Source organism: Callorhinus ursinus, unplaced genomic scaffold (assembly GCF_003265705.2).
Source record: "Callorhinus ursinus isolate GAN/ISIS: 27379988/994484 unplaced genomic scaffold, GSC_fseal_2.0 scaffold31, whole genome shotgun sequence".
Lineage (NCBI taxonomy): Eukaryota > Metazoa > Chordata > Mammalia > Carnivora > Otariidae > Callorhinus > Callorhinus ursinus.
In genome coordinates, this window is record NW_027397093.1 from 12,486,492 (window position 1) to 12,507,640 (window position 21,149).

General features: G+C 37.3%; 1 protein-coding gene across 2 annotated transcripts in view; it reads right to left on the reverse strand.

The window, feature by feature from the left end:
• Positions 1 to 3,477: 3,477 nt before the first annotated feature.
• Positions 3,478 to 21,149, reverse strand: part of MCU (mitochondrial calcium uniporter) — a 199,257-nt gene continuing 181,585 nt past the window's right edge. For both annotated transcript variants that reach the window (XM_025850455.2, XM_073878848.1), the window contains 4 exons: positions 13,984 to 14,144; positions 12,312 to 12,515; positions 6,780 to 6,896; positions 3,478 to 5,428 (listed from right to left, as the gene is read on the reverse strand). In XM_025850455.2, coding sequence (XP_025706240.1) covers positions 5,351 to 5,428; positions 6,780 to 6,896; positions 12,312 to 12,515; positions 13,984 to 14,144 — 560 coding nt within the window. In that variant the 3' untranslated portion in view covers positions 3,478 to 5,350. The remainder of the gene's footprint in view (positions 5,429 to 6,779; positions 6,897 to 12,311; positions 12,516 to 13,983; positions 14,145 to 21,149) is intronic.

Consider the following 21,149-nt stretch of genomic DNA (forward strand, 5'->3'; position numbering starts at 1 on the left):
AGCAGAGAATTTACCATGCTCTAGAGTAGAAAGCTCTAGCAAGGGGGTATCTGGTGATCTGAATTCATAGTTGGCCACTTTATCACTAATGCTAGCAGAACACAGGCAACCTGGCCATTTTTAGCTTAAGTTGTAATCTGATGGCAGCAATGGATGATTCTGGGACCGAGGAACTGTCTCATTGCAGTTAAGAGTTAGTGCTCTTAACAGAAAAAACAAAACCCTGCAATTTCCTGTCCCTGAGAAACCATCTCAGTACTTCATATGTGTTGCAGAGGAACAGAGGACGTGTGCATGAGATAAACCCAGACTGCTGCCAGGATTGATTGCCAGAGTCAAGGACTTTTACCAGATAGCCCTTTGGTTCTGTAAACAAGCATTCCCAGGATGGTAGGACTTTTTTTTTTTTCTTATTCCTATTTTTTCCTTTTTAGTTGGCCTGCCCTCTCATTTTAATTTTTTATGATGAAAAATTTCAAATGTATACAAAAGTAGAAAGAACAAGAAACACAGCTGCAATTACTAATATTTTGTCAATCTTATTTATACACCAAGATGCATTTCTAACATAAGGCCTTTTTCATATAACTATGTCATTATTACTACTATGAAAACAGTACCATCTAATACCCATTTCACATTTAAATGTCCCCAATTGTTTCAAAGATTTCTTTGCATTGCTAGTTTGAGTCAGGATTCAAATAAGAGCCATACATTGCGTATGGTTGTGTCTCTTAAATTCTTTTAATCTAGAATGGTCCGCTCTCTTCCCCAACCCCCACACCATTTGTTGAAGAAAGCCAGTCATTTGTCCTATAGAATGTCTCACATTCTAGATTTGTCTGACTGCTTCTTGTGTGTCTTTTAGCGTTCCTTTTCCCATATAATATTAATTCTTGTTCATATTTTCTTACTTTCCTAAAGTATGTGCTACTAGAAATTAAAAACAAAAATACTCTGGTGACACTGAAGGAATTTAATGCAAGGGGGCGGGGGGAATTGATCACAGTTAGGAGATAGGTAAACCAGTCTGCTGTTGAGGAAAGATCTGAGCTTCCGTAACAATTTGAGAACTACTGGCATATAAATTGGGGAGGGGAGTGGGTGAGATCATCCATGGAAAACTGGGTCTGAGATGGAACCCTGGAGAAGCCCAGCATCAAAGATGTGGGCAGAGGAAGAAGATACTACAAATGAGACCAAGAAATAGAGAGTTAAAGAAGGAAACCTAAGAGTAGAGTCACAGGAGCTGAGGACTGTTTCAAGAATGAAGGACTGCTCAGTGGATGATGCATTTATAAAACATATGCAAAGGAAAATTTATAAAGTGGGCCAATTTTATATTCAGAATTCATTAAAATTAACCTGTATATTTATCCCAAGGAAGTAACTATGTAGTACATTCTGGAAGACCTGGAGTTTGTACTTACTTCGGAGAGCAACAAACAAAAGATCATTGGCAATAATAAAAATGAATCACAACTGGGGCACCTGGGTGGCTCAGTCAGTTGAGTGACCGACTCTTGATTTCGGCTCAGGTCATGGGATGGAGCCCCGCCTCTGGCTTCATTCTCAGCAGGGAGTCTGCTTGAGATTCACTCTCCCTTTTCCCCTCCCCTGCTCTCTCTCAAATAATAAACAAATCTGTAAAAAAAAATGAATCGTAACTTTTTTTTTTAGATTTATCACACAGAGAGAGAGAGCGCGAGCGAGAGTGCGCACAAGCAGGGGGAGGGGCAGAGGGAGAAGCAGGCTCCCTGCTGAGCAAGGAGCCCGATGTGGGGCTCGATTCCAGGACCCTGGGATCATGACCTGAGCTGAAGGCAGACACTTAACCGACTGAGCCACCCAGGCATCCCAGAAAAATGAAACATAACTCTTAACAGTGAAACTGAGTTCCAAAATCTAAGAAATTCCACTTTCCTGTGAAATCTTTCTAGATTGATTTTAAAAATTCCACCTATTTTTTTAAACTTATTTTTATCTATTTTTAAGATATTTTATTTATTTTTCAGAGAGAGAGAGAGCGAGCACAGGAGCAGGGGGGAGGGGCAGAAGGAGAGGGAGAAACAGACTCCCTGCTGAACAGTCACACAGGGCTCAATCCCGGGGCCCTGGGATCATGACCTGAGCCGAAGGCAGATGCTTAACTGAGTCACCCAGGCACCCGTTTTTGTTTTTGTGAGCATCTACTATGTGCTCATTACCCTCCTGCTGGTAAGCAAGATAGAATAGTACATGTGACATGAGCTCTATTCTTTCCATTTACCATATTCACCATACTCACCAATCCTCTGTCACTCTGGTTGTCTGGTCATAGGATTCACTGATGAGTTGTGACATAGATGTCCTCTGGTTTGACTAGACCAACGGTTCCCATCAAAATCACCAGAGAGACTTATTAAATACAGATTCTTGGCCCCATGCCTAGTTTCTGATTCAGTAGGGATCAGAAAACTTGCATTTTTAACCAAGAGATACCAGGTTGCCGCTCCAGCAGTCATACCATGAGAGAACCCTTTTACTTTTGTCAGCTCTAAAGGTCTATTATCCCTTAGCAAAACCGCATTATCTACACTCATAAATGGGTTTAATTCTCCATTATCTCCACTGAAAATTCACTAAAGCCTAACAATGTTGTTGAATATGTAGATGTTATTTGTTGAAATCAAAAAGTGGCTTAACATTTTCAATCTTATCTTCTTAGACTTTACTTCCGTCTCAGGGATGTCTGTATTGGGTTGCTATAGCTGCCAGGAGGCTCTCAGTACATCTCACACTGCACTAAATACAGGCATTTAACATATGTTTTTTGATATGCCTTCAATGGAGTAGGTAGCATGTGATATTCTCCTGTTTGGTGATCATTATTTGATTTGATCAAATTTGATACAAACTCTTAAAAAAATGAATACTGAATTTTGTTCATTCTTGAACGGTGTTCTGCAGTCCAGGAGACCACACTGGGCAATCTGGTGGTCTGATAAAATGGAAATTTTCCTGTTAATCAAGATATAAGGATATTAGTCTCAGTACTGCCATTGGCTTTATTCTGGCTGTAGAAGTCACTTAACCTCTGGTGGCTCTGGAAAATTAGGAAAATATTGACTATCTTAGATTCAGGAAGCATTAATGAAATGCCTATTTTTAAAAATTTATTTATTTATTTATTTATTTGGCAGAGAGAGGGAGCACAAGCAGGGAGGGCGGCAGGCAGAGGGAGAAGCAGGCTCCCCGCATGGGCTGCTGCTCCCCCTGCTTGTGCTCTCTCTGCCAAATAAATAAATAAAATCTTTTTTTTTAAAAAATGCCTGTTTTAAAAATACCGGCTCTAGGACCAAATTTAATTTCAAAATGGTATTTTTATAAGAATTAATTTTAGAAGTAAACAGTTTTCCACTAGAATCACAGGAAAATAAGTTTTGTTGTGTGGTTGTTGTTGTTTTTGGTTTTGCTTTAAAGAATCAGATGCTGTAGTTCAAAAACTGAATAAGTATTTATTGTTCCAGAAGGTACATTGCTTTTTATACATATTTCATAAATGATACAGGATTTTACACATGTTCAATATTTTGCTATTTGTTTAAAGGACTTTCCTCCACATTTCCCTCCCTTGCCTCCCACACACCCTGAAAGAATTTGCTCATTGCACTGTGCTGTTTCTTCTTCAAAACCCTGCACACAAACAGGACAGATGATTTAAAAATAATTCACATAACTTAAGAAAAATAAATGAGGGAAGGGGATGAACAACTGGGGGGCCTGGAAGGAAGGGGAGACATGCATCCTTTCGTTCCGTCATGCCAGTGGAAGGGGTGGTGGCAGGAGCAGAGCAGTGGCGGTCCTGGCTGGCCTTCAACCTCTGCAAGGCACCTGGAGTCTGGGTTTGTCATCGCAAGTGTTTCTTTTCATACACAATGATCCCCAAAGAGGAAGAAAATGAGAAATAACCTCCTTGCCACAAGGAGGAGGGGCGAATCATGTGAAAGAAAAAGCCAATCGGCTGTGTGGCAAGCCTCATCATCCTTTCCATCCTGCCCCCACAGTAGTTAAAAACAGGATATTAGACACGGATTCCTTTGACTCCTCAAGTGCAGATGTCATCTGGAAATATGGTAGAAAATATTTTGATAGAGTATAAGATTAATTCTTCCTTCTCTCAATTTAAGATAAGAAAAAATAGGGTGAAGAGGGTAGGTTGAAGGAAGCCATAGAAATGTATTCCTGTATAAAGATAAATTGCACCCTTTGAGATCCACACACTTGATTTACGACTACTGAAGTGGTGGAGGTGGTGGGGCTCACAAACAGTGTGGAAGTGTGTGTCCTTCAAGATAAACAAAGTCTCCAGACAAGGCAGCGCCATCTGGGTGGGCTGGAATGCTGTCACACAAGCAGATTAACAGCAATGAAATTATTCTGGTTTGAAATGGCTAGAGAGCCATGATTTTTAGCCAATTTGTAAACCTTACATCTTCCTGATTTGGTAATACAGCTGAACACCCCCCTCCCCCTCTGATTTGAGTTATGGAGGGAGAGGGGAATATCAATAGGATAGTTAAATAAAGGAGGGAAATTCTGCCTCCTCTTAAAGATTAATTAGTAAAAAACAAAACAAAACAAAACAACCTCATGCAGCGTTGCCAATGATTCTTAGATACTGATCCAGAGCACTGGAATATACAGACATTGAAGAAGGTATTACGGGATAATCCAAAGTGTCAATTACCAAACAGTCGTAAGTTGGTTCCAATTCTCATATGAATAAAATTAGTGTAACCAACAGGGGTGGGTAGTCAGAAAAGGGGCATAAAGAGGAGAGATTCCTGGTCACTTTGCAGAGACTGGGTCCAATTTAAAATAAATGCTAATGGCATGGGCTCAGACTCTGTTTGCCACCCACATATCTTGAGGATTTGCTTTTCCGGTAGATTTATTTACTCCTATGTCAAAAATAAGAAAAATTAAATTAAAAAAAAATTAGAGCTGAGTGGGGTGCTGGTGTGTTACTGTTTTGCTGACCCTGCAAGAAGATGCAAGAAAGGAACACCCCCAGCATCCTTGTCTCTTTATGAATCTCTCAACTACATAATGCATCATTTTCATCCAGAAACTAAGATGCTTGATTAAGACAATATTCACTAAGCCCTTTGAGCTTATATTCCACAAAGCCTGATCCTTAGATTTTAATATTCCCTTCTTCCCTAAGATCCTTTTTGTTTTTGTTTTTTAAAGGTAAAAACCCTCTACCCTGACTTGGCTCCCAGCTTCCACCTGCAATGCTTTAATTAAAAAGGCAAGAGTTATAAACAGGTGTTCTTTCTGCCAGGATTCAGAGGCTCTTTGCAGATCAATCTTTTTCACCAATTTGTCGAAGGGGCAGATGTACTTGTAATGGGTCTCTCAGTCTCTTAAGGTCCATTTCTGCCTAAAATAGAAACAAAAGGTGAGAAAAATTGGCTAGTGAAGCTTTCAATGATATTACTGTCTCCTGAGAAAAGGAAATTGTCTTTTCTGCATCACTATGAATCACAGAAATCATCTCAATTACTCTCAAAATAAGAGTGCCTCAGAAGCAAAGGGCTTTAAAGGCACAGGACAACAAAGGGAGACCAGAATGGAAGTCTGTCCTGGCAGCTTCGCTGTCAACAGAGCCTCCAGAAAAGGCTGTGCTGTCAACAAGGCAGGACTCAGAGGCTCAAGAATGTGGGGAGCATGTGATGCACCCTGATGGCGGTTCTTAAACCTTTAGTTATTCCTCCAGTAGTTGTTTAAGTTTTTCACTTAGTGATATTAAAAACAGGGATGTGCTGTCAACTGCAGCACTTTCAAAACTCAACATGAACTGGGACCTCACCCCTGTGGAGCTGGATTATTAGGCTTAGGGTGGAGCTGAAGCATCTGTATTTTTAACAGAGCCAGGGATGATTTGATGCGTTCCCTCCAGTTGAGAACCACCACACAGAGCAACAAGAAGACACGAGTCAACTTAGGCCAAGGCAGGAAGACAGACTAAGCCTATTCAAAGTACAACCCCATCACCAATAAGGGACAGAGAAGAGCAACCAAACATTAAAGAGGATAGAAGAGCTTCTAGAGATTTTTAAAAAATCTCTAAAGTCATATAAGTCTACAGAGAAGAGGAATAAAGATTTATTCAGCAAAATCAAAGATATCAGAAGGAGGCACACACAGAAATTTGAAAGAGGTAACTATTCTGAAAAATAAAATATATCAATCTTTTTAAAAACAGCATCTTCTAGTTCAATAAACTGACTTGTTCCTGGCAAACATTTGCAGTGGTCTCTCTTACCTGGATTTTATTTTTGCCCCATTGGTACCACACATTTTAGGTGGGAAATCTTTGGAAATTGTTGTAAAAAGATTTTAAAAAGAGAGAAAAGTAAAAATAGACAACTTTAAAGAAACAAAAAGAAAAAAGTAAAAATAACTCTACAAATTTCAATATGCTACTGTTAACAGGATAGACAGGACCCATCATCTTTTCCCCTGCTTGTGTTCTACAACTTTCCAGAGAGGTGTCCATGCTAAAATAGACATTCTTATTATCTGAGGAATAATTAATGCAGGAAGAAGAGGGTGTGATCATTCTTTCAGAGTTTACCCACTGAAGCACTATAGTTATGGATAATAGTAATACATTATTAGTAATAGTAATATAGTAACATATTACTATAGTAATAGTAATATATTATTATTATTATACCAATACCATACAAAATGGGGCTGGAATTTATTTTTATTTTTGGAAAACTTACCTGAGCAATTGCATCCTTGAGTTGATTATATTTCTCTAGGTCAAAACGAGACTTTTTGGCTCCTTTATGGAAAAATAATAAGTATTGTCTGTCTCTGGCTTCTGGATAAACATATTCCTACAAATTAAAGGAGAAATTAAATTATTAGTCCTTAGAATACTATCTTTACAAAATGAGCACTAACTGCTGATTAGGTTCAATACACGTACACACATATAAAGATACATACTGATAAATGTGCTGCATTAAATATTTCTTAAACATTTTTTTTGTGAAACACACATGTAAGAGTACACAAAACAAAAATGTACAGTACAATGAATCATCACATGATGAATAAGTTAATCATCACCAGATAAAGAAAATCTAACGTTGCCAACAACCTGGAAGGCATCCTCCTGCCTCTTCTCTATTAGTAACCTTTCCTTACTCCCAAAACTCATCACTATCTTGCTTTTTATGGTCATTATTTTCTTACTTTCTTTACAGCTTTCTTACTTAAGCGTGAATCCCCTTGAACTCTAATTTTAGCTTAATTTTACCCGTTTTTTTAATTTTATAAAAATGGAGTCAGACAGTAAGTATCGTGTATGGCTACTTCCGCTCAATATGTTTGTGATAGTCATGCTTTTGGAGTCCATTCATTTCCATTGCTATGTTATATTCTACTGTATGACTACATCAAAATTTATCCATTTTACTACTGATAGACTTTGGGCTGTTTCCAGGCTTCGCTATTATAAATAATGCTGCCAAGAACATTTCTGGGCTTATCTCTTCTGTTGGATATATACCTGTGAATGGAGATCCTAGATCATAAGGTATGCCTGTGTTCAAATTAGGAAGTGATATGAAACAGGTTTCCAAAATGGTGGTACCAATTTACTCCCATCAGCAGGATATGAGAGTTGCCATTTTTCCATATCCTTGCCAATACTTGGTATTGCCAGTTTAAAAAAAAAATGTTAGCCATTCTGGTGTGTGTGCAGAAGTACTACCTCATTTTTCAAAAACAGCTGTACTGAGATATAAATCACATACCATACAATTCACCCATTTAAAGTATAATGTTCAATGGTTTTTAGGGTATTCATGAAGTTGCACAACCATCACTACAATCAATTTCAGACCATTTTCATCATCCCCAAAAGAAATCCTGTACTCTAACAGTCTCTTCCCATATCCCTCAACATCTCCAATTCCAGGCAACTATTAATCTACTTTATGACTCTAGGGATTTGCCTATTCTGGACATTTCATATAAATGGAATCATATAGCAAGTAGCCTTTTGTGGCTGCCTTTTTTCAAGGTTCATCCATTTGTAGCATGTATTGGTACTTCATTTCTTTTTGTTGCCAAGTAATATTCCACGGAATGGATATGCTACATTTTATTTATCCATTAATAAACTGATAGACATTTGGGCTGTTTCCACATTTATGGCTATTATAAATAATGCTGCTATGAATATTCCTGTACAAGTTTTGTGTGAACATGTTTTCATTTCTCTTGGAGATCTATAGCATTTTCCTGATCACTCATGAGGCTGAGGTCTTTTCGTTTCGTATATTATTAGCCATCTGAATTTCCTTTTTTAGATGTGCTTATTCAAATCTCCTGCCATCTTTTTCTATTGGGTTGTCTGGTTTTTTTTCTTACTGATTTACAGGCTTTGTTAATATATTCTGGTTATGGATCCTTTGTTGGGTATATGTACTACAAATATCTCCTCCCAGCCTGCATGCCCTTTTAATGGTGTTCTTTAATAAACAGAAATTCTTAATTTTATTAAAAGATTCTATTTATTTATTTGAGAGAGAGAATGAGCAGTGGGAAGGGGCAGAGGGACAGAAAGAGAAAAGCAGACTCCCTGCTGAGCAGAAAGCTCAATGCTGCAGGCTCAATCCCAGGACCCAGAGATCATGACAGAGCCAAAGGCAGACACTTAACCGACTGAGCCACCCAGGCGTCCCCAGAAGTTCTTAATTTTAATATACTCAAATTTATCATTCTTACTCTTCATGGTTAGCACTTTTCAATCTGGGTAAGAAATCATTCCCTATTCCACAGTAACTGACATATTTTCCTATATTATCTTCCAGAAGCTTTATTTTACTTATTATTTTTTTAATAAATATTTTATTTATTTATTTATCAGAAAGAAAGAGAGAGAGAGCACAAGCAGGGGGAGCAGCAGAGGGAGAGGGAGAAGCAGGCTTCCTGCAGAGCAGGGAGCCCGATGTGGGACTCAATCCTGGGACCCTGGGATCATGACCTGAGCTGAAGGCAGACGCTTAACCGACTCAGCCACCCAGGCGTCCCTATTTTATTTTTTAAAAAGATTTTATTTTTAAGTTATCGCCACACCCAAGACGGGGCTTGAACTTACAACCCTGAGATCAAGAGTTGTATGCTCTACTGACTGAGCAAGCCAGGTGACCCTCTTCCAGAAGCTTTATTGTGTAACCTTTCATATTTAGATCTATAATCCATCTGGAATTAATTTTTGTTAATTAAGGATGTGTAAGGATGGGGTCGTTTCATTTTTTTAATATGGATATTCAACTGTCCTAGCACCATTTGTAGAAAAAGACTCTCCTTTATTTGCAGTGCTATCTTTTTAAAATCAAAAGTTCATTTATACCAGGTCTGTTTCTACATTCTCTCATCTATTCCATTAGACTATCTGTCTTTGTGCCATTGTCTCAATTATTGTAGTATCATAAATAAAGCTATAGTCTTCCATATCCTGTACAGCAAATCCTCTTACCTAGTTTTTCTTCAAGGGTTTATTGGCTTTTCTTAATCTTTTACATTTTCATTGAAATTCTAGAAGCAGCTTATTCAAATCTCTCCCCCCTCCCATCCCCAAAATTGTTGGAATTTTGACTGGGATTGCACTGAATCAAACAGGTCAATTTGTATACAACTGACATGTTTTAGTATTTATTTTTCTAGTCCATGAACACACTTAAAACATAAAAAACATTTTATGTTTTTCTGCAGAGGTCCTGCACATCTTTTGCACAACTTACTTCTAGATATATTTAAAAGTCATTTTAAGTTGCACCTTTTAAAGTCTCATTTATAATTTTTTGTTGTTGGCAATTGATTTATGTATATTGACCTTGTATCCAGTAACCCTACGAAACTCACTTATGGATTCTAACCAAATATATATACATGTTTTTGTATTTTTTTATGTACAAAAATCTTTGAATAACATCAGTTTTCTTTCATTCCAATCTTTATATTTTTTTCTTGCCTTCTCCTCCAGGGATAATTTATGTTTGCTTCTGCCTGGCATCTATGAGCACTAGCAATGTGGGATTACCACTATTTTAGGAATACCTTAGTCTAATTTATGGAATTGAGATGAATGAAGTTGGGCTATAGTTCGGAGAGAACCTACAACAGGTTCATCCTTATTCTACAATGGTAGCCATTAGAGGTTCCAAACCAACACAATCTCTATGGTTTTGGTCCTAGATCATCAAGTATGGCTCAGCTTCTTAGTCTCTCCATCTTACCCTGCTTAGTCAGCATAAATCCCCAGAGGAATAAGCATACCTGACACCAGGTTCACCTTCCTGGAATTCCTCTTCTTCAGGTCCTTGCATGGTAATTTTTGCTATCTTATAAGTTCTCTAGTGTTTATAGGCAAATGTATTTAATGTTTTATCTAACTATTCTAACTTTTCCTAATGGGAGGATTGGTCTGATGCCTAGTATGTCCTATAAGAAGCAGAAGTGGATACTGAATTACTGATGATGACAATAATGGATTAATAGTAGCTAACAGGAAATAAAAATTGAAAAAAAAAACAAACCTGAATGTCTCACCTCCTAATACATTACAGTCTAGTAGAGGGGTGAAGACATTATATGTGAATAATTATAATACAAGATAGCATAGGATGAGTGAAATCAGAGGCACAATGTGCTGCAGGAATTCAGAAGGAGAGTTCAAAGTTGGCTGTAGGGAACTGGCCAAAGGTTCGTGAAAGGTAAGCATTTAAGAAACCTTGAAATATAACAGGTAGAGATCAACAGGGAGAACTCTCCCAGTTGATAGAATGATGGGAAGTTAGGAATGAAGTGGTAGAAAACTCAGGGCATTTGGGGGAATAAAGAATACAATTTGATTTGTTTAGAACACATAGTAAGTATACTGTAGGGAACTGACAGACCTGTGGAGAAGACAGAGAGCAACCAGTTATGAATATCAGGCTAAGGAGTTTGGACTTCAATCAATAGATAAAAAGAACCTATTAAAGGGGTGTGTATACAAGGGACAGGAACAGGGAAGAGAGGAGAGAGAGAAGGAAAGAAACAAAGACAGACAGACAGCAAAGCCATGTCCAGAGCTGTGATTAGACATGACTCATCTGGTTGTTCGTTTCTGTTCACTCAAGAGTATTGAGCATGAGCCAGACATGGGACTAGGTGTTCTATACTCTGGGCAAACAATGGCAGGACATGAACAGTTTATTGTCTCTCTTCTCTCCTAGACAAGTTTGGGAGGCCCAGAAAGGTTAAATACCACTCTTGGGCTTTCATTTTCTCACACATAAATAGGCCTGTGACCAGTGGTCTAACAACAACAGAAACAAAATGCCTATGTCAATCGCAGCCATATAAAAATATAAGAGAAGCAATTCTCAGCTTTCTTTTGATACCTAAGAAAATAGAAAAAGGTTCTCATGTCTCACTTACAGCAAATGTTTTTTATCAAGGGAAGTTGGATCCGTGTTGATATCATACAGATAATAAGTGATAATAAATCCTTCATACTTTTTAAAGTGACACAGGGATTTTCAAGCTACTTTAAGAATAATACTGGCAACAAAAATTAGTTCCAGATACTGATATTTAGTAAATTAGTCTTGGCTGCTAGAGAATAGGCCAGGCATATAAAGTGATTAGATATCTAATTTTCATCTCTCTTCCATGAAGCAAAAACAATAACAAAGAAGCCTACCTATACTCTTAACGTACTTAGAAATAGCCCAGAGTTGAGTTTAACTATCTGATTAGTTATCACCAACTTTCCATTCCAAGAATTCAATAAAAACAAAAAGCTTGAGACTACCCTATCCAACTGTTAAATTAATTACATAGCACATAAAAAGCCAAGCCAACTGGCCTGAACAAGCTATCCTGAAGCACATCATTCTTCTCCCTTTGCCCTCTTATTCTGTAACTTAATGTAAAATATTTTTTTTTTCTGAATTTAATGGTTTATATGGCTCACTTTATAGTCTGTGAGTTCATGAGGTCAGGAGCCATGATATATACCTCCCTACCTTTAACACCTAGAATAGGGCTTAATACACAATTAGCATGCATGTGCACGTGTGCATACGTGTGTGTGTGGGGTGTGTGTGTGTGTGTGTGTGTGTGTGTGTGTAGGATAAATTGGTACTTAAAGGAAACTGGCCTTAGAAAGAATACAAGAGAAAACAGAACTACTTTGACAACCAAAACTTCATTAGCATCTCATTAAAAGTTTCTAGAAGAGGAATTCTTACCTGGCGTGTCATTACAAAATATGCATACATTGCCATGGCACTTCCGTAAGTGATAAAATAAGTGACTGGCTCCATGATGTCCCAGGAATATTCCCACCAGGTAAGCCGGGCCAAAATGCCAAACTGTGTGGCCATGTAGGCAAGTCCACCCCATAGCACCAAAGTGGTCCTCTTCTCAGCTTTTCTGCTAATCTCAATTCGTACCTACAGGGTACACATAATCAATCAACAATATGGCATTTTGACACAGAACCAGTTTTAAATTTAAACTGTTTTACGTTCATGGAAGAAATAGGGCTCATAATCAAGACATGTTAGTCTCCATTCTAGTAAACATAGCTTGTCTTCCTAAATAGTATCTGTAGTTTTCACTGAATATTTCATAGGAGTAACACTTTTCTCAGGACACTTGTGTTTTATGTTTTACCCTAGAAGTAGAAGAAAATATGGTGAAACTACAGGAGTAAGTTAGTGTCAACAACTCTTCATCCAACTACACAATTATCTTTTTTGAGGGAGGGATATGAAAACATGCCAGTGTTCTCTTAACTGTAGTATATAAGATGTAATCTATCATCATTGTTTACTCAAGGGGTCTGATAGAGGGCAGAAAGTACAGTGAGTCAGAGCATGGACTCTGGATTCAGAACAGCTGTGTTCAGGCCCTGATCCGTGTATCATCATCAGCGTCACTACTGAGTTGTTCTGAGGCCTAAATAATGGAATACAGGTAAAATACTTGCACAATTCCCAGCACATAGTAAGTATTCAATAAAAGATGATAATTATTTTGTTATAGCTGGTACATTAAAAAAATGCTTTTTTACCTCTTGAAAATACTAAATTTAAATCTCATTCTCCTTCACAACAGTTCAAGTTTATCACATTTCTAATGGTCTTAAATTTAATGAGAACAACCTTGAGATACAAGTTCATTATTTTTAAGGAAATGAGAAAAAGCACAATATGAAGAGTATTTGTTCCCTTTCTTAACCTCTGATAGTCTAACTTCTTACAATGAAAATATTTGCATATCATTAAAAAATAAGAATGACACGTTTACTTTAAAACATCTGGAAAAATGTAAAGAAGAAATTCAATCATCATCCTACCACTCCATTAGCATTTTGGAATATATTTCTTCTGACATTTTTCCTGTGGTTTACATATACATATATATAAATATGCATAGCTATATGCACAACACATTTAAAAATTAGATCATAATATACACATATGCACACTATTTTATAATTTACCTTTGCATAAAATAATATTCTTCTATTGCATATTAGGTCTATATAATCATTTTTAACAGCTGCATAATATTCCATATAATATTGATTCTTAACTTGGCCAAAATCATTATCCACTACACACATAACTTTTATCAATCAGTAATTATTTCAATTTTTGTTGCAAAGGTGGTAAATCTGTAAGGGCAGACATTTAGAGCTCAAAGTTCTATGCCCATTATGAAGACTCAAAACTATTCCTTTTTAAGTTTTTTCTTAGCTTTAATTGGACTTTTTTTATGGTTCAGACCCCAAAACTAAAGGACTAGTTTGACTGACACAACTCAATTACCAAAAAAGATGGAGGGGAGGGAAGCAAACAGATATGCTCTAGAAAATTACTGTTGAAGAGGAAAGTCTGAGATTTGAATTGGCACCTTTTCCAGGGGAGCCAGTTGCTCTTTGAGATCCTCTAATCTTTCAATAAGCTCCCTTTCCTTGTTTAACTGGTGCTGCTCGATGCACAGCGTGGTGTACAGCTGCTGGACGAGTGTCTTTACATCATTCAGGGTTGCTGCATTTTCGTGGCTTAAGAGGTCTGAAAAAAAGGGGTTACATTTTTTTAAATGTTTGCCTCAGACAGAGCATTACTATTTCCAGGGCTATTAGACAACAATAAAAACAAGACAAATTCATTTGCTGCAGGGACCCCACCATCAGTGTTCAACTGAAGGAAAATGATAGTTCCTTTTCAAAAAAGAGGTATCTACAAATCCTAGAAAGTCAATTCATATTTAGGCAACTTGAAAATTTTGAAGCCAACATCTACTGTTATATTCTTGGAAGGCAAAATGATACAAATAAGGTTCCAAATAACAATAATCTTCATTAGATAAAAACAAAAAATTTTCGGCAATAGGTTAAAAACTAGTAGAGAGGTTTAGAATCAATCCGATTATCATGCTTATCAAAATGCTTATCTATAATTTATCTGTGGTCCCGCCATTTTAATTGGTGATTGTTTTCCTGTTTAACACAGAAAAAAATACACAGTATTTCAAATTTGCAAACACAAAGGTATAAATAAAAATACAAGTATCCTAAAACTCTTAAGCTCCCATATACCTTCCCCTTAGCATACCAACTTTTATTTATCCCTGTTGGGAAAAGACACAGACTACAGCTGTTTGGGCCTCAATATCATGTTTGAGAAGGCATTAAGAGAATGATTGAAAGGGTAAAAGATTAAATTCTTTGATTCAATATCTTCTTCTGTGAGTAGCATGTGTTTCCAGAAATCTAAAAATTACGTTTTGAAAATCTAGTAAAAAATCAGCTATGGGGCACCTGGGTGGCTCAGTCAGTTAAGTGTCTGCCTTCAGCTCAGGTCATGATCCCACGGTCCTGGGATCGAGCCCCATGTCAGGCTCCCTGCTCAGTGGGGAGCCGGAGCCTGAATCTCCTTCTCCTCCCTGCTCATGCTCTATCTCTCTCTCTCAAAGAATAAATAAAATCTTAAAAAATAAAAATCAGCTGATCTCAGCTGTCAAAGAATAAAAACAAAAAACACAAAAAAGAAAATTTTTGTTTTAAAATCTTATTAGCCTTAAATGTGACATTTTGTTACGTACAGCATAAGGTCACTCACCTAAATCAAAATAATCCATAGTCAGAATTAGCCATGTGTTTAAACTTTTTTCAAGGATGTCCTTTAGTACAGTTATCACAGAAATTCAATCAATGAAAAATTCAAGTAAGGGCAGCCAATTGCATTAGAGAAGAGCTGATATTGTAAAATGGGATACAGCACCTAGCACAGTATCTTGCACACTTCAGCAAATGTGTGCTGAGTTAATGGGAAGAGACAAAAGTAAGAACACTTTGAGTTCTAAAAGTCATCTATGTCAACAGGGCCTTCTTTGCACTGAAGGCGTAGCTCACGTTTGCATATGGCTTTACACTTTCCAAAATTACCAGAAGAGGAAGCTGCACTCTAGAAGGTGTAGCTTATCCGGAATGTCACAGTGAAGTGGTAGAGTCCATGTCTCCTGACCCCATGACAGGAACTGAGTCATAAATGTTGCTACTAGATCAATAACAGTATTTCTCCTGAAAGCTTAATCCCCTTTCAAAAAGACAATTCCTTATCAATTATCTATGGCTAACAAACTCTCTACACATATATTATTCATATCATGTTATCCTCACAATATCAGCATGTGTAAACTTGGCAGCCAAAATTTATAAGTGAGGAACTTGAATCCTAGAGATAAGATTAACAAATGTTCTTGTACTAGGTACTGATCTAGTCACTACAGAGGGAAAAAAAATTAAATATGAGGTGGTTGCTCTCTTTAAGGATGTCTCGTAGTAATATTCACAAAGTTGCATAGCTAGTAGCTAGTAATGGACTAGTAATGGACAAAGATTATCTGGTAATCCAATGACTTTCCTATTGTATGTTTCCTTTTTCCATTTTAACTTTTTCTTTTTTAAGATTTATTTATTTGAGGGGGAGGGACAGAGAGAGAGAGAGAGAGAGAGAAAATCTCAAGCAGACTCCACACTGAGCATGGAGCACAGTGGGGGGCTTGATCCCACAACCCCAAGATCACAACCTGAGCTGAAACCAAGAGTCAGATGCTTAACTGACTTGAGCCACCCAGGTGCCCCCACTTTAACTTTCAAATCTGTAATTACTGTATTTGCTTAGAAGTCCAAGGAAGGAAGGGAAGGAAGGAAGGAGGGAGGTATGGGAGGAAGAAAAGAGGAAAGGAAGCAAGTAAGCAAAACTAAACAGAATCTCTTCTCTTCTTTTTCCTAATGAAGCATGGACATGTTAATGACCAAACATGTACAGATAATCATAACCTGAAAATCTATAAAATTGGAAATCAGGCTTGGAATTTGTTTTACAAAAAAAGTAAGTCTCTATTAGAATATTGTTCATTGAAAACTTGTTAGTTTAAAAATTAGTATTTGTATTACAGGTTCTGCTGTGTAGAACATTTATTTTTTATATCAATCTTTTCTTTTATGGCTTCTGGGTTTTATGTTATAGTTAGAAAGATCTTTCTCAATCCAAGGTTATAAAAATATTTCTCTTTAGATTGTCTTTCAGTAGTTTTAATATTTTTCTTCTTCAAAATTTAAATTTTTGATCCACATACCCTTTGACACAGTCTTCCACTTCCAGGTATTTTTCTTACATATATACTCATAGACTTCCTAAGTGACACATGATTCAAGATTATTCAACATTACAGTATATACTATAGCAAAAGATGAAAACTACATAAAGGTCCATCAATAAGTTTCTAGATCCTTTCTCTCTTTTGTGTGTTGCTGATTTTCTTTAGTGATATATTTGGATTTCTTTCTCTTTATTCTTTGCATGTTTATTAGTGGTTTTTGATATATGGTTACTATTAGGTTTGTATATAACCTTTTCTGCATACAGCAGTCTATTAATATTAAGTTGGTGGTCGTTTAACTTTGAACCCATTCTTTTCTCCTCCCCTCCCGATGTTTTAAGTATATGTTATTACATTTTATATCCTTTTTTTTGGTGAGTTGCTGGACTTTTTTATGAAAATACTTTTTTACTGCTTTTGTGTTTTCTGCCTTTTATTCTGTCACTTTTGGTCTCCCAGTTCCACTCAATGAATCCCCGTTAGTATTTCTTGTAGGGCTGGTTTGGTGGTCATGAATTCATTTAACTTGTTTGTCTGGAAACTCTTTACCTCTCCTTCTATTCTGAATGATAGCTTTGCTGGATAGAGTATGGTTGGCTGAAGATTTTTCCAATTCAGCACTTGGAATATATCATGCCTATCCCTTCTGGCTTGCGAAGTTTCTGTTGAAAAATCTCCTGCTAGCCTTATGGGTTTTCCCTTGTAAGTTACTGACTTCTTTTGCCATTTTAAGAATTTTTTATCATTAAGTTTTGCAAATTTAATTACAATATGTCTTGGTGTGGATCTGCTTTTGTTGATTTTGATGGGAGTTTTATGGTGCCTCCTGGATCTGGATATCTGTTTCCTTCCCCAGACTAGGGAAATTTTCAGCTATTATTTCTTCAAATACATTTTCTGTCCCCCCTTTCTCTCCTTCTTCCAGGGGCTTCTATAATACTTATGTATTATTATGTTTGATGGAGTTACTGAGTTCCCTAAATCTATTCTCTTTTGTTCAGCTTCATTGCTTTCATTACTGTCTTCTAGGTAATTAATTTGTTCCTCTGCTTCTTCCAGCCTGCTGTTCATTGCATCAAGCGTGTTTCTAATCTGGTATATTGCACTCTTCATGTCTGATTCCTTTTTAAAGATTTATTTATTTATTTGAAAGAGAGAGAGTGTGAGGGGGAGAAAGAGCACGGGGGGGGGTAGAGGGAGAAGTAGAAGCAGACTCCCCGCTGAGCAGGGAGCCCGATGCAGGGCTCAATCCCAGGATCCTGGGATCATGACCTGGGCCGAAGGCAGATGCTTAACCTGCTGAGCCACACAGGTGCCCCTGGTCTGATTCCTTTTTAACTCTTTTATCTCGGTAGTAAGGTTCTCAGTGATGTCTTCCATTCTTTTCTCAAGCCCAGTGAGTATCCTTATGATCACTGCTTTAAATACTCCATCAGGTGTGTTACTTATATGTTTTGCTTAGATCTCCAGCTGCAGCATTACCTTGTTCTTTCATTTGGTATAAATTCCTCTGTCTTCTCATTTTGTCTTAGTCTCTGCCTGCTTCTGTGTGTTACAAAAGCCAGTTACGTCTCCTGCTCCCTCTTCGATGTAGCCTCTTCTCTCCCATTTTTTTTAAAGATTTTATTTATTTATTTGAAAGAGAGAGTGAGAAAGAGAGAGAGGGCGAGTATAAGCAGGGGTAGGGGCAGAGAGAAAGGGAGAAGAAGACTCTCCTACTCAGCAGGGAGCCCAACGTGGGGCTTGATCCCAGGTCCCTGGGATTATGACCTGAGCCAAAGTCAGACACTTAAATGACTGAGTCACCCAGGCGCCCCACTCTTCTCTCCCTTTAGTTGTGGAGTTTGTTCTGTCAGTCTTTAGGCTGATTTCTGGGGTATTTAGGATGATCTGATAGTTATCTAGTTGTGTTCATGGGAGGAGGTGAGCCTAGGGTCCTCCTACTCTACGACCATCTTCCTCAGAATCCACTCTTACTGCTTCAGCTTCATCTACAATTGTACAAGGTCTCAGTCCTATAATAAATCTTTTATTCCACAATACTTATGTGGTTCTGCTTCCTCAGTTGAGCCCTGACTGATATAAATACTATGTATGTATGTGTATATATATGCTATTAGTTGCATACAAAGGGCAAAAGTTATGCATTCATATTTACTTACAAATGCATCAAAAATATTTGTCAGGAAACATAAGAAACTAAGAACAGTGCTTGCTGGTACAGAAGGAGCAAAGGGTAGATGTGGAACAAGGAAAAGAAAACTTTTTCCCATACATTCTTTGGCTTTGGGAGTTAAACCTTGTGAATGTACTATCTATTCTAAACAAAAAAAAAAATTTAATGTGCAATCACACAACCTTCCAACAGCAATGAAAAAACCATGAAATGATAATTCAAAGATCAATCTCACAGATGTCCAATTACTAAAGCCCCAGTAAATTCAAGAGAATTGGCTTTATTTTGTTAGATTTTCTTGTCAGGAAGAATATGGTTCCAAGGTATTGTCATGGTGGAGGAAAACATCAACCTCAAACCATCGATCTGGAAAAATTTGCCCACACATTTGGAGATGAAATTATGAGAGAAGATAAATCTGCTAATGGCTTAACAGCAACACTTGTGGATGATCTGTGTATGCTTCACTAAAAATGCAATTAGATATTTATTAATGTTTCTGCACATGTCATCTGTGCCAGGAAATTAAGGTACAGAAAGGCAAGGAGTTATGTTAACATAATGGGGATTAAAAGTCTTTTCAGCTACTAGAATGGTTTGAGAAGGACTTTGGTTGAGTCTCTGATAAAGTATTTGTTACTGTTTGTATTTGGTTTGCCTGTTCAACCGTTTCTTTCAAGTCATTTATGTCATTAAGAGAGAAGCAAGGTCTCTCCAATATCCTCTGGATGGATAAATGGGGAAAAGGGCTTAGTGGTGCCAATCAAAATGATTCTCCTTAGCACAACAACTCTGAACAACCAGTGACTTAGATTATATTCTCTTCCTCCTCAATACTAAGTGGAAGGTAGGTAGTTAATTACTACTTCAACATGGACTGAGATAAAAGACCTTTTGTACTCCCTTTCCATATTCCGCCCTCCAATCTAGATTTAGGTTAGGTTTAAAATAATCTAATTGCTAAAACAGTTACTCTTCTCATCCTGCAAGGGGCAGAGGGCAATCCAGCCATACACAGCTATGGTAATCAAAAGAATGCAATGATGCTTACAGCTCTAGCCTTAGTGCTATGACCTACCCCTTGGTTTTTTTTCTGCCTCTCCCCTTTCAATTTTGGGCTTAGGTACAAGGGTTGTCAACACTTAAGTATCCATAATACTTATGGACTGTCAATCCCACATAAACGTTAAATAAGCCTTTATTAGATCCTCTATCAATAAGCCCTTTATCCTCGGTGCCTGATGGAAGTGCATAAAGTTCAGGTTTACTGGTACACAACATACAGCATTTTTAGCTCTAAAGTGCTTCCATCAACAGGGAAATGAAAGGGACGCCTGGGTGGCTCAGTCGGTTAAGCGTCTGCCTTCGGCTTGGGTCGAAGGCAGACGCTTTTTTCTTTACTATTTTTTTTAAGATCTTTTTAAAAATTTTTAACTCCAATATAGTTAACATACAGTATTATATTAGTTTCAGGTGTACAATATAGTGGTTCAACACTTCCATACAACACCTGGTGTTCATCATGACCTATTTCACCGATCCCCCCCACATCCCCTTACCTCTGGTAGCTGTCAGTTTGTTCCCTTTAGTTAAGAGTCTGTTTCTTGATTTGTCTTTTTCCTTTGTTCATTTGTTTTTTCTTAAATTCCACATGAGTGAAATCATGATATCTGTCTTAGTCTCTGACTTATTTCACTTAGGATTATACTCTCTAGCTCCATCCATGTCATTGCAAAAGCAAGACTTCATCCTCTTTAATGGCTGAATAATATTCCATTGTATACATATAGACACCATATCTTCTTTACCCATTCATCTATCGGTGGACACTGGGGCTGCTTCCATAATATGGCTATTGTAAATAATGCTGCCATAAACACAGGGGTACATGTATCCCTCTGAATTAGTGTTTTTGTATTTTTGGGGTAAATACCCAGCAGTCCAATTACTGGATCATAGAGTACTTCTATTTTTAACTATTTAACTATCTTAACTATTTTTAACTGGCTGTACCAGTCTCCTTTTTCTCTACATCATCATCAACACTTGTTTCCTGTGTTTTTGATTTTTACTATGTTTTAAGAGTTTGGGAAAAAGTGTTTATGGACTTAGAACAGTATTATTCGAGCTTCTGTGAGAAATGGTATCTAACGGCATAATCTCTCATTGTCTAATAACAGAGGTAAGAGAGCTGTGATGTATGAAAATATTTTAAATACTGGAAAGATACTTT